This window comes from Miscanthus floridulus, chromosome 11 (assembly GCF_019320115.1).
Source record: "Miscanthus floridulus cultivar M001 chromosome 11, ASM1932011v1, whole genome shotgun sequence".
NCBI classification, from domain to species: domain Eukaryota; kingdom Viridiplantae; phylum Streptophyta; class Magnoliopsida; order Poales; family Poaceae; genus Miscanthus; species Miscanthus floridulus.
This window is the reverse complement of record NC_089590.1, coordinates 11935281-11947878: the sequence shown is the minus strand read 5'-3', so window position 1 is coordinate 11947878 and position 12598 is coordinate 11935281. Positions and strand designations below refer to the sequence as shown.

Sequence of the window (12598 nt, the reverse complement as noted above, 5' to 3'; positions counted from 1 at the left end):
GACGCGAAAAAGAAGTAAAAAATGCACAAATACCTTCAACAGAAAGCTCTGACAGTCCCTAAAGTCAAGCACCAAAGAATAGGGTGTGTAGTACGCAAAGAAGTAGGAAGCGTCAAAGTCATTGGAGTTTAGGAACACGCTACGCTGAAGGTTTTCATAGACACCAAGGAGTGAGTCACCGGAGAGTAGGTTAGCGTCTAGAGACTCTACAGAAAGGTTCTGAGGACGCCAATTTCCTCTAGTGACCACTGCAAAGGAAGCACCAAAGAAAAGGCCCATTAGCGGTCAACAACGGCTAGCCTAACAACTAGTACACGTGGCGACCACCAGAAAATCCAGAGGGACATCAAAATTTCTAGTAATGTCTGCAAATGTGCAGACCGGTCACAACATCTATATTCGGATAAGAGGCTATTTACCCCCTTTGGCCAGTTATTTGGAGTTGTTAGAGTTCGCTAGGGCTATAGAAGAGTTGAGGTTCCATTTCAAGTGCTATAGACACCAGAAGTGCTTAAAGAATTATTAGGTGGTTAGTGTAGTGCTTAGACTAGTTAGACCACCTTATTGGCGCTTTGCTCTGTGCTTAGGTTTAGTGTTTAGTGAGGTTTGCATATCTTTTTGCCTCTTGGTGCTTGTGCGTACCATTTTTTATACTAGGGGCTGGTAATCTTGCGAGAACACACTAACCATATTCATGGTGTGGCAGTCTGGGAGACAGTCCTACAGGGACCCGCTTGCGCATGAGGAAGGCCTTTGGGCTCCATGAAGTTACCCGACCGGGAACTTGGCCATTGCAAGGGGCTCTAATGAGGACTATGGGGAAGTGTGAGCTTCTCGGTACCTAGAAAAATACCGTTGTCAATAGGAGTTTGCATCTCTATCTGGTTTAAGCTTCAATACTGAATGTGTGCTTTACATTCCTAGTCTACTTTGCTAGGTTATCGATAGGATTTAAATGCAAAGTTATTTCATGACAAAGATAGCAACACTTAGCAAAATCTAGGTGTTTTTTATAGAATTCGTGCATAGGTTTTGTTAAGTAGAAAATAGAGGCCAAGTAGTTTTCAAGTTGCCTAAATTCACACCCCCTCGTATGTGTCACGGTCCCTTCACTCTACTCCCTAGCCGTCGACGCTTTGGTATAAGGGAAGGGAGGGGAAGAGAGCGCTGGACAAAGGAGATCTCAGCAGAGGGAGGAGGGTATGAGAGAAAATTTAGAGGGGTGCGCCGTGGACTCACGATTGACTCATGGAGAGAGAAGATCGGCAGGCGGTGGTTGGAACTTGGGACCGAAAGGGTGTGGATTAGGGTTATAGATGGGATCGGCGGCTGAGCCTTGGTTAACAGAGACATGCCTATTAATAGGTCCACCTCTAAAAATTGTATTCATTTTCAAAGGCAGACCAATTGATTTAGGAGATCATATTTGTTGGGTTGTCTTTAAGAATTATAAGACTGCTCTAAAAATCATGGAGCATTTTTTGAGACAGGGATACTGTTTGTCTGCCTTTGAAAATCAAACCTAAAATTGTTTTTTCAATAGTGCGAAAGTGTACTTTTGAATTGTGTTGAATCTCAAAATGTGGCGACCATAGCCGTATATCACCGAGAGGCGAGGGCAATGCTTGAAAGAAGGTCGGTAGGCCATTGGTTGTGTTTGTGCCTGAGAAAAATCTTGTCATAAGAGTTCCGGTGACCTGAAACGACACCAAATAGGCGAGAGCTGGCCAGACGAGCATGGTGCGGTCCAAATCCCTCCTCTAAACGGCAAACGCTTCCACACATATACCGAAATATAACTCCAGACAAGGTGTCTCTTTTCTTTAGATAAAAAATGAGACTTGCTAGTGTCTGGACGTCCGATCCAGGGCGCTAGAGTCCGGACGGCAGCAACTATGAGCGAGTGCCCTAGTGCGTTGGGCTCACGAGCGAGCGCCCCAGCAGCGGGCCCGTGCATCCCCGTGCATCGCCCACGCCACACCGAACGTCGCCCGCGCCGCCAGCCGCTTCCCACACGCATCCCATGTGCAACACCCGATCTACTTTTAAAATATCCAGATCCAAACAAGTTGCAACATACAAAAAAGACAGATGAAACACTTGAAACACGCATTTGAAACACTTGCGAAAACGCCTGAAAACACTTGAAAACCATTGCAAACATATGCATAACATATGCATCATTCAGATGAAATGTTTGCAAATATACGTATGAAGCACCTGAAAGACTTGAAATATATGTTTGCGACGTGCATTTATATACAACATCCATATCTAATTTTGCAACATCCCGATAAAACACTTGCAATATACGTCTGGAACAGACGAAACATTTGGAACATACACTTGAACACATACGTATATAGCCATTATAACATGTGCAACATCCCGATCTACTTTTACAACGTCGATATACAACACTTGCAACATACCTCTGAAATACTTGAAACATACTCTTGCAACATGCAATTTTAGTGCAACATCTACTTGCTGCTTGGGTAAATGGAGGCTCGTCGACGCGGAGCTCGACGCCGGCGCGGAGCTCGATGTCGCGGTGGTCGCTAGTGCGGAGCTCATCGGCGGCGCGGATCTCGACAGCGCAGAGCTTGCTGGCAATAAGCGGCTCACTGGCGGCAGCGCGCGCAGAGCTCAGCGACGACGCGTGGATCGATGTCAGCGGCACGGAGCTCACTAGCAACATGGGGCTCTCCGGCGGTAGCGCGCACGGAGCTTGCCGGCGGCACGCTGAGAGCAGGTGGGTATGACCATGACACGCGCGGGACGGGTGGGTGCACGAGTTTGAGACAGGGAGGAGATGCACAGGCTCCACGATATCCTTCCTCTCTCCCTGTTGCCTCGAAGGAGAGATGTAGGAGAGCGAGAAACGAGATGGAACCTGAGAAGATAAGTCTAAGTGGTCAAATATTTGTGTGGCAGAAAAAAAAAAGTGGACCACGTGTGCCCGATGCGGTACGCGCGCGGTGGAGCGTTTCCGTGAAATAAAAAAAAAACTCTAGACAACGGTCATTTTGTGTAGCAAACACTGGGTGCTCCGGTGCGAAGAGAGGTCACACAACACCGATGATGCCTCACGCGTTCACGCGCATTTGGGTGCTTGGGGCTTTGCTGTTTCCATACAATCCTCTAACCTGGTAACGTAAGCGGAGAAGCAGATTTCTTTTGACATCGTAGCTTTTGACTGCCAGTTTCGTGTATAAATCTCACACCGGTATTTGGGGTTTCACAATTTTCCCCGATTTGCTGACCGACCACATTACACTCTGAGCAAAACAAAGCCGGTTACAGATATGCATAAAGAAAGAAGTAATAAATGAACTCAAGGTATAGCTTCGATGCGAATTGCGAGTGAACGTGTGACGTACGAGAGGCAATGTCGGCTCTTCCGCGCTGCTTCCTGCTTCCCATGCTCTTTGCAGCAGTGGTCGCATCATCGGCGGCGGCGGTGGGAGTCACAGTGAGAGCAAGGCCAGACGATGAACAGGAGGAGAAGCCAACCATCTACCTCGTGTCTGTGCACGGCGAGCCACCATTGGCCTCGGCGGGAGTTGGCCGGAACGCGACATGGTACCGAGCACAGAAGCGGAGGGTAGCGCGGATCCACGACCGGCTCCTCCAGCGCGCCATGGACGACGACGGCGCCCGAGGTTCAGGTTCGTGCCGCTGCCGGAAGATCTACAGCTTCCACCACTCCGTCAACGGGTTCGCCGTCCACGCGACCGCCTCGCTGGCCGAGCGGCTGCGAGCGGCGCCGGAGGTGGTGGCTGTGGAGAAGGACGTGGGGACGCGGCTCATGACCACGTACACGCCGCGGCTCCTTGGTCTCCCCGACGGCGTGTGGTGGCAGCGGCACCGGGGCAGCACCAGCAAAGGGGAGGAGGACGATGGGGAGGGCGTGGTCGTCGGCGTCGTCGACTCGGGCGTGGACCCCGCACACCCCAGCTTCGCGTACGTGCCACGGCCAGAGGCAGCGGCTGATCCGCCGGACGACGATGGCCCGTTCGCCGGGGGGCGCGGTTGCAGCGTCGGGCCCATGTTCCCGCCTGGCTCGTGCAACGGCAAGATCGTGACGGCGCGGTACTTCGCTGCCGGCGCGGCGGCCGTGCTTCCGCTCGACCCCTCACGCGACTTGTCGCCGTTCGACGCCGAGGGGCACGGCAGCCACGTTGCTTCGGTAGCGGCGGGGAACCGGGGAGTGCCGGTGGTCGTCGGCGGTGCAATGTACGGCTTCGCCAGCGGCATGGCGCCGAGTGCAAGGTTAGCCGTGTACAAGGCTGTGTACCCGGCTGGAGGAACAATGGCTGATCTCATCGCTGCCATAGATCAAGTAAGACGACATTACCGGCCCTGTGGAGTGTGGACTACGTACATTTGTAATGCTTGAGAATTGCTACATAAAAGGGAAATTGGTGTCAGACATTCCAGTTTCTGATGAGAATCCGTCGTGTCAACTCGCTGTCAGGCAACCGAAGACATGGTGGACGTGCTGGTACTGTCCGTTGGATCAGATGAGCGTCCTACCAGCAAGGTCACGTTCCTCAGCATGCTGGATGTCGCTCTGCTGTACGCAAGGAGAGCCGGCGTGTTCGTCGCTCAGGCCGCCGGCAACCGCGGGCCGGCCGAGTCTTCTGTCGTCTCCTACAGCCCGTGGGTGACGACCGTAGCCGCCGCCACCACTGGCCGGAGCTACACGTCGTGGCTGGTCCTCGGCGATGGTCGCCGCATTCCGGGACTCGGATTGTCCGGTACTAGAAGCTACCCTGCGACTGCGATATTAATCTTCTTGTTCCGATCATGCCAAGGACGATCATTTCTGGTCTTGCAGCGCCGACGTTCCAGGCCAGGCTCGTCGCGGCCAAGGACGCTGCGGCGCCGGACGCGACCAAAATGGAACGCGCGGAGGAATGCCAGGACGCGGAGGCGCTGCGGTGGCGCGCCGACATGCTGCGCGGAAGCATCGTCGTCTGCTCCTTCTCGCGAGGGTTCTACAACGGCACGTCGACGGTGACCGCCATCCTCGGCGTGGCGGAGGCTCTCGGGTTCGCCGGCTTCGTCCTCGCAGCCGACGCGCAGCACGGCGGCGACTTCCTCGCGCAGCCGCTCCCTCTCGCCGTCCCCGGCCTCATGGTCCCTCGCGTCGCCGACGCGCTGGTGCTCTGGTCGTACTACGCGGCGCACACGGTGTATGGTGGCACCGCAACCGTGTTCGGCGCCACGGCGGCGGTCACGGAAGGGAGAGTCGCCGCGTTTAAGGACGCGGCGCCGGTGGTGGTGCGGTACTCGTCGCGAGGGCCGGACGTCACCGACAGGGAGTCAACGCCGGCGGACGTGCTGAAGCCGGACATCCTCGCCCCCGGTGACCAGATATGGGCGGCCTGGAGCGCGCTCAGCGTCAACGAGATCATACTCTCCGGCAACCATTTCGCGATGATATCAGGCACCAGCATGGCGGCGCCACATATCGGCGGCGTCGCGGCGCTCATCAAGCAGAGGCACCCCTCGTGGGGACCGGCGGCCGTCGCCTCCGCGCTGTCCACCACTGCGCGGAGGCACGACAGGCAGAAGCGCCCGATCATGTCGGAGGGCTTCGAGATCGGCTCGCTGCACCGGGCGACGCCGTTCCACTACGGCGCCGGGTTCGTGAACCCCGCCGGCGCGCTGGACCCCGGGCTGGTCGTCGCGCCAGAGCCCGATGACTACACCACCTTCCTCTGCTCCCTGCCACAGCTCAGCCCCTACGACGTGCAGGCCGCCACCGGTTTGGCCTGCCAGGCGTCGCTGGTTTCTCCGGTGGACCTCAACCTGCCGTCGGTCACCGTCTCCGCGCTGAGAGGCTCCCTGTCCCTCCAGCGCAGGGTGACGAACGTGGTGAGCAACGCCGAGACGTACCTCTGTTCCGTTCTGCCGCCGGTCGGGGTGGACGTCACCGTGCGGCCAGGGTGGTTCGAGGTGGCGCCCGGGGAAACGCAGGAGCTGGTGATCGAGTTCAGAGTGTCTAGGACGTCAGACGCGTTCGGCTTCGGTGAGATACTTCTCGCCGGGAGCTTGGACCACCTCGTGAGGCTGCCGCTGGCCGTGCGACCCCTTGCCACATGACAGAAATGTAACCGCTCAGGTCGGCAGTGACCAGTGAAGTGTTGATGAAATCAGCTCCAAGGACAAGTGTAGGCAAAATTACATGGGATGGATTGAGCTCAATAGAGAACGATAGCAACGGAAACTAGATATAAAAAAAACTGCTAGCGCCCGCACGTCCGGACCCACGGCTGCTGGCCTGCTGCGCTGCTGGCCCACGCCGCTCCGTGGGGGGACCGCCCTCACCCGCCTCGCTTCCCAGCACATGTGAGGATCACCTGCAGTCGTGGGACTGCCTCCGCCTGAGCCCACTTCCCTCGCCTGCTCACAACATGTGCAACATCTTAATATACTTTTGCAATATCGAGATGAAGCACATGCAACATACGTTAGAAACAACTGAAACACTTGCAACATACGTCTAAAACACTTGCAAAAATACCTTAAAACACTTGAAAATCATTGTAAATTTACGCAACATCTTGACAAAAAAATGCTTAGAACTTATGTGTAAAACATATGCAGCATTCACATAAACACACTTGCAACATACGTTTAAAAAAACAGATGAAACATTGGGAACAAACACTTGCAACATACATGTGCAACCACCGCAACATCCCGATCTACTTTTGCAACATCCATATCAAACATTTGAAACATACATCTAAAATAACCGAAACATTTGAAACATAGGCTTGCAACATGTCTGAAAAAGCCTGAAACACTTAGACACAACATCGTCGGCGGCCATGGTGAAAGGTGATAATGGCTAGAGGGGGGGGGGTGAATAGCCTATTAAAAATTTCTACAACAACACTTAGCAAACCGGTTAGACAAATATAAGGCGAAGTGAGTGTTGCGCTAGTCTACTAAAAATACAAGCCACCTACCACAATTCTAGTTTCTATAGTCTATATCCACACATTAGCTATGTCACTAAACTAAGTTAGTGTGCTCTCAAAGGCCAACTAAAGAGCCACACTAACCAAACTAACAAGCTCTCACGACTAGCTACACTAAAGAGCTTGACAACTAGTTTATGGTAATATAAAGAGAGAGAGAGCAAGATGGTTATACCGTCGAGTCGAGGAATGAACTAATCAATCACAAGAATGAATACCAATAAAGACCAATCACATCGAAATCAAATGATGACACAATGATTTTTTTTACCGAGGTTCACTTGCTTGCCGGCAAGCTAGTCCTCGTTGTGGTGATTCACTCACTTAGAGGTCACGCGCTAATTGGCATCACACGCCAAACCCTCAATAGGGTGCCACACAACCAACATAAGATGGGGATCACACAAGCCACGAGCAATCCACTATAGTACCTTTTGGCTCTCCGCCGAGAAAAGTTTAAGAACCCCTCACAATCACCACGATCGGAGCTGGAGGCAAGCACCTTCCTCCACTCGACGATCCTCGCTACTCCAAGCCATCTAGGTGGCGGCAACCACCAAGAGTAACAAGTGAATCCCATAGCAAAACACGAACACCAAGTGCCTCTAGAAGCAATCACTCAAGCAATGCACTTGGATTCTCTTCCAATCTCACAAAGATGATGAATCAGTGATGGAGATGAGTGAGAGAACTTTGGCTAAGCTCACAAGGTTGCTTGTCAATGCAAATGACCAAGAGAGTGAGCTTGAGCTGGCCATGGGACTTAAATAGGGGCCCCCTTGAAATAGAGCCATTGGCTCTCTACCCTCAGCTTTCATAGGGTGATCGGACGCACAGGTCACGCTGACCGGATGCAGGCCCCAACGTCCGGTCGTGGATCTTTGTCCACGTGTCCCCCGGATTCAACGTCAGCCGCCTGATCCCAACGGTCAATTCTCAGCGCCCTCGTGGTTAAGTGATGACCAGACACGCCCAACATGGGATCGGACGCGCTGGTGCCAGCCTTACCCATGCGTGGCAACATATGACCGAACACGCCGATCAATTGTGGTGCCTGCTCGTCAAGTTGTTTCCAAAGAGCTCCCTAAGCGCCTAAACGCCGACCTGACGCATCTGATCTCCACTGACCGGACTTGCCTAGAGTCAGGTCTTCTCCACGCTCACTCAAACCTCATATGTCAGCGTACGTTAGCCTGACCGGATGCACCAGCGTCGAGTCAGGTCACCTTTTACCCCAGCATCAGGTCATGCACCAGACAGAGGCTGAGCGCGCCAAACTTCATTTTATAATTGACCGAACACAACACCTCTAAGTCCGGTCACCACGTGACCTACGTCCGGTCACTGTTTCTTAGTGAAAATCACCTCCTTCACTTCACCAACTTTTCCACCATTGCTCAAATGTGCCAAACACCAAGTGTATCACCCTGTGCACGTGTGTTAGCATATTTTCACAAATATTTTTGAGAGTGTTAGCACTCCACTAGATCCTAAATGCATATGCAATGAGTTAGAGCATCTAGTGGCACTTTGATAACCGTATTTTGATATGAGTTTCACCCCTCTTAATAGTACGGCTATCGATCCTAAATGTGATCACACTCGCTAAGTATCCCGATCACCAAACCAAAAATCTCCTATGGAATGTCACCTTTGCCTTGACTTTTTTGTTTTTCTCTTTCTTCTTTTCCAAGTCCAAGCACTTGATCATCACCATGGTCACACCATCATCATGATCTTCACCATTGCTCCACCACTTGGAATAGTGCCACCTATCTCATAATCACTTAGATAAACTAGGTTAGCACTTAGGGTTTCATCAATTCACCAAAACCAAACTAGAGCTTTCAATCTCCCCCTTTTTGGTAATTGATGACAACCCTTTCACAAAGATATGAATTAAAATTCATTTGAATCTATGTTGCTTGCCCAAGCATATTTACCATGTGTAAAAGGATATGGACAAGTTTCATAAACCCCAATTGGTAGCATTTGCTCCTCCTACATATGTGCTAAGAGTTTGGATTGAAGCTTGCACATATGCATGGATTGGAAATGTGGGAGGGCAATATCTAACAAATGATGCTAAGGTATAAGAGATGGACCTTTGAAGCGTGATACCAATTGGAGTGCACCATTATACCATCCTTAGCATCATTAGTAACCATCCTTATCCTCATAGTCTTTTTATTTATTTTATTCAACTCTTAAAAATCAAACTAAACACACCTTTTTATTTTATTTTCTGGATTTAAGATCACACCTTACTAATATATATAACTGGCTAGGATAAATTTTTATTTTGTTTTTTGTTATGCATCTTTTTATTTCTTTAGCTAATATAAATCAAACTTACTAATAGTCAAACTAAAGGAAGGAAATACTTAGCTAGATACATGGGGGATGCTCCTCCCCCAAGCTGGATGTTGCCGTGATCTATTGTTGGATGTTGATTGATCTTTCTCAGAGCGGGTTTGTCGGCGTATGTCATTCTCATCCACGAGTGGAGTGAGATGAAGACAACCGAGTGAACTTGCTCTTGATCATGTGAATCATCCTGCAAAATACTCCAACAAGAACAAACTCATGGCTCGATTAAGATAAGGGGTTAGCGGTCAGCCATTCAGAGATTTGTTCTTGTGGGTTTAGATAGATTTTCTAATGGCGGAATTTGAACAGGATGTCTATCTAATATTTTTGGATTTTCTATTTTTTTATATGCAAGAAAGAAAACATGTAGGCATAGTATATATATATTATTTTTATTCCACCACGGTGAATATTCCTTGGGCTTGTTACACCATGAAAATTATTCACATAGGGCTTAAGGATGCAATAATATTTTTCTTTTCTTTTCTTATGCAATGATGATCTGTAGTAATAAAACCTTTTATTTTTCTTTATATGGAGAAAATGAAATTTAACTAGATGTATGCATATATTTTTAACTAATGCAATGCTAATGTAGAAAAGTACATATGCTAAAGTAAGAACAATTCATGCAATACTGAAAATAAATATGGATAACTACCGATATTACCTCACGGTGAGGGTTCAGATTTTTAAGTCGTCCGGCCAGGACTGTACTCTAGTCTTATTCATTCTTCGGGTGCATCATCCGATCTCAGTGATAGAGACCCTGATGGTTGCACCTCTTGCGATTCTGATGATCTCACCTTCTCCTTCCACACCTGCTTGGCTAGTGGGCTTGACTTCGGCAGTGTAGGTTCCTTTTTCACAAATTCTTCAGGTTGTTCATCTTCCTCCCATTCATTCCACAGGGGTTGGTTCCCTTGACGTTGGGATGATCGACGTCTCCTCCTAGAGCGGTTCTTCTTCAGCTGCTCATAAGTAGTATAACTATTAAAATAACAACGTACCTTTTCTCTAGGGAATTGGAAGTGGACTTGTCCAGATCCGACGTAGATGATCACATTGGTGGTGTTGAGGAATAGTCTCCCTAGGATGATGGGTGTATCATCTTCTTCTTCTCCCATGTCTAAAACCATGAAGTCGGTAGGGGCAAAGTGGTCATGTATTCTTACTATAACGTCCTTTGCTATTTCTTCCAAGAATCGGATTGATTGGTCCGCCATCTGTAACGACATATATGTAGGGTACAAGGGTTCATTACCAAATAAATATTCATATGTTACCTTGAACATTATGTTGACACCCGATCCAATGTCGCAGAAGGTCTTGTGGAAGATTCTTTGTCCAATGGTACACTCGATCATCGGTACACTAAGATCATCCTTCTTGGCAAGGAATGGCGAAGCAAGGAGGTGGTCGTACTCTGATCTGAGTGCGTTGATCATGTTGACTGATTCTTCTTGTGGCTGCCTGACCTTGTTCTTCCTTTTTCTTCTGTTCTTCTTCTTCTTAGTCACTATTGTCTCTTCGAACGGGTATGACATCTGCGGATGTCTAGGAGATTGCAAGATGCGGTTCTTGAAAGAGAACTTCTCCTTTCTATCCTTGATTGTGAAGCAGATCTTTGCACTGTCTGCGTAGATGATGGCCTTTGCGGTGCTTAGGAAAGGTCGGCCCAAGATGATGGGTGCCCTTTCATCTCCACCTGTTTCCAAAACCACAAAGTCTACGGGAACATATGATTGTCCTACTCATATGATGGCACCTTCAAGAACTCTCTTGGGGTAGCAGAGTGATAGATTTGCAAGCTGCAAATGCATATTTGTGTACAACAAAGGATCTCCTAGGATTTTCTCATAAATTACCTTTGGCATGATGTTGACACTTGCTCTAAAATCACAGACAACTTCTTGGAAGATATGAGGTCCATTGGTGATGGGGATGACAGGTCTCCTTGGATCTCTCTTCTTTTTGGGTAAGGTATAATCTATCCATCTTCCCATCGATGGCTCCGTGTAGTAGTAAGCTGCATTGTGAATATCGATAAGATTTGTAGTTTCTAGATCTTTCATCTACCCTAGAATCTTACCTTTGTTGGACTGAGGAACAGCAGCTGCCAGCTGAGCTATTTGTGATTCTATCATTTTATTAAAGCTATGCTGGTTCTTAATGGTAGAAGCAAAGCTATCCATTCTATTACTTATATTTTCTAGAATCTTATCATTGGTAGCTACCTTCTTAGATAATCCTTCCATGAGTCTAGATTGGCTAGCAATTAATTCTCTCAATGATGGTTGATTGAAGTTATTATAATTGTTACCTTGAGGGTTACCTTGGTAGTTACTTTGGTAGTTTGGCCTCTGTTGCTGGTTCCATCTTTGATTTTGTTGAGGACGATAGTAGTTGTTGTTGACGAAGTTCACATCCTCATGGGTTTTAGGGCAGTTGTTCCCTGAATGCCTAGTGTTTCCATACTCTTCACATGTCATGCAGGAATCATGAATGTGCATGACTTGTTTCTTCTCATTAGCTCGGTCTTTGAGCTTCTTCATTAGTAGGTCCATCTTGGCAGACATCATGTCTACCTCCTTGAGTTGATGCATACCTACACCTCTCTTCTGGATCAGAACATGTTCTTCATTTCAACCTTGGTTGGAGGCCATCTTCTCTACAAGAGCTGCTGTAGCTAGAAGCATGACTGACAGAAATTCACCTTCGGCAGCAGCATCCATAGTCTCATGGGTACTATTGGTTAACCCATGGTAGAAGGTCTACATGAGTACCAATTTTCCATCCCATGATGGGGACATTCTATAATGTAGTCTTGAAAGCGTTCCCATGACTCAGGGATAGATTTGTCATGTTGTTGCTGAAAACTTGAAATTGTCCCACACAGAGCATTGGTCTTGCCCATGGGAAAGAACTTGGCTAGGAAGGCAGTGGAGCAGTTATCCCATGTAGTATTTCTATCTTTGTTGGCGTAGAACCACTGCTTCGCGTTCCCCAAAAGTGAGAATGGGAAGAGGTGACGTAGTATGGCATCCTTGGTTACTCCTTTGATGGTGAAAGTGCTACAGATCTCTAGGAAGTGTTGGAGATGTGCACTCGCATCTTCATGTGACTTTCCACAAAACTAGCTAGCTTGCACCATGTTGATGAGAGCTAGCTTGAGCTCGAATCCATTGTCTCCAATATTGACATTAGGTCCAGTACGAATGTTGGCAGTG

General features: G+C 48.9%; 1 protein-coding gene and 1 non-coding gene across 2 annotated transcripts; both read left to right on the top strand.

The window, feature by feature from the left end:
* Positions 1 to 3391: 3391 nt before the first annotated feature.
* Positions 3392 to 6114, top strand: LOC136491655 (subtilisin-like protease SBT2.4). The gene is made up of 3 exons (XM_066487931.1): positions 3392 to 4345; positions 4481 to 4763; positions 4844 to 6114. The coding sequence occupies exons 1-3, from the start codon at positions 3392 to 3394 to the stop codon at positions 6112 to 6114; spliced, it is 2508 nt and encodes an 835-aa protein (XP_066344028.1).
* A 6049-nt stretch (positions 6115 to 12163) lies between these two features.
* On the top strand, positions 12164 to 12272 carry LOC136495018 (small nucleolar RNA R71). The gene has a single exon (XR_010768813.1). It is a non-coding gene; the product is annotated as a small nucleolar RNA R71 (small nucleolar RNA).
* Positions 12273 to 12598: the final 326 nt, after the last annotated feature.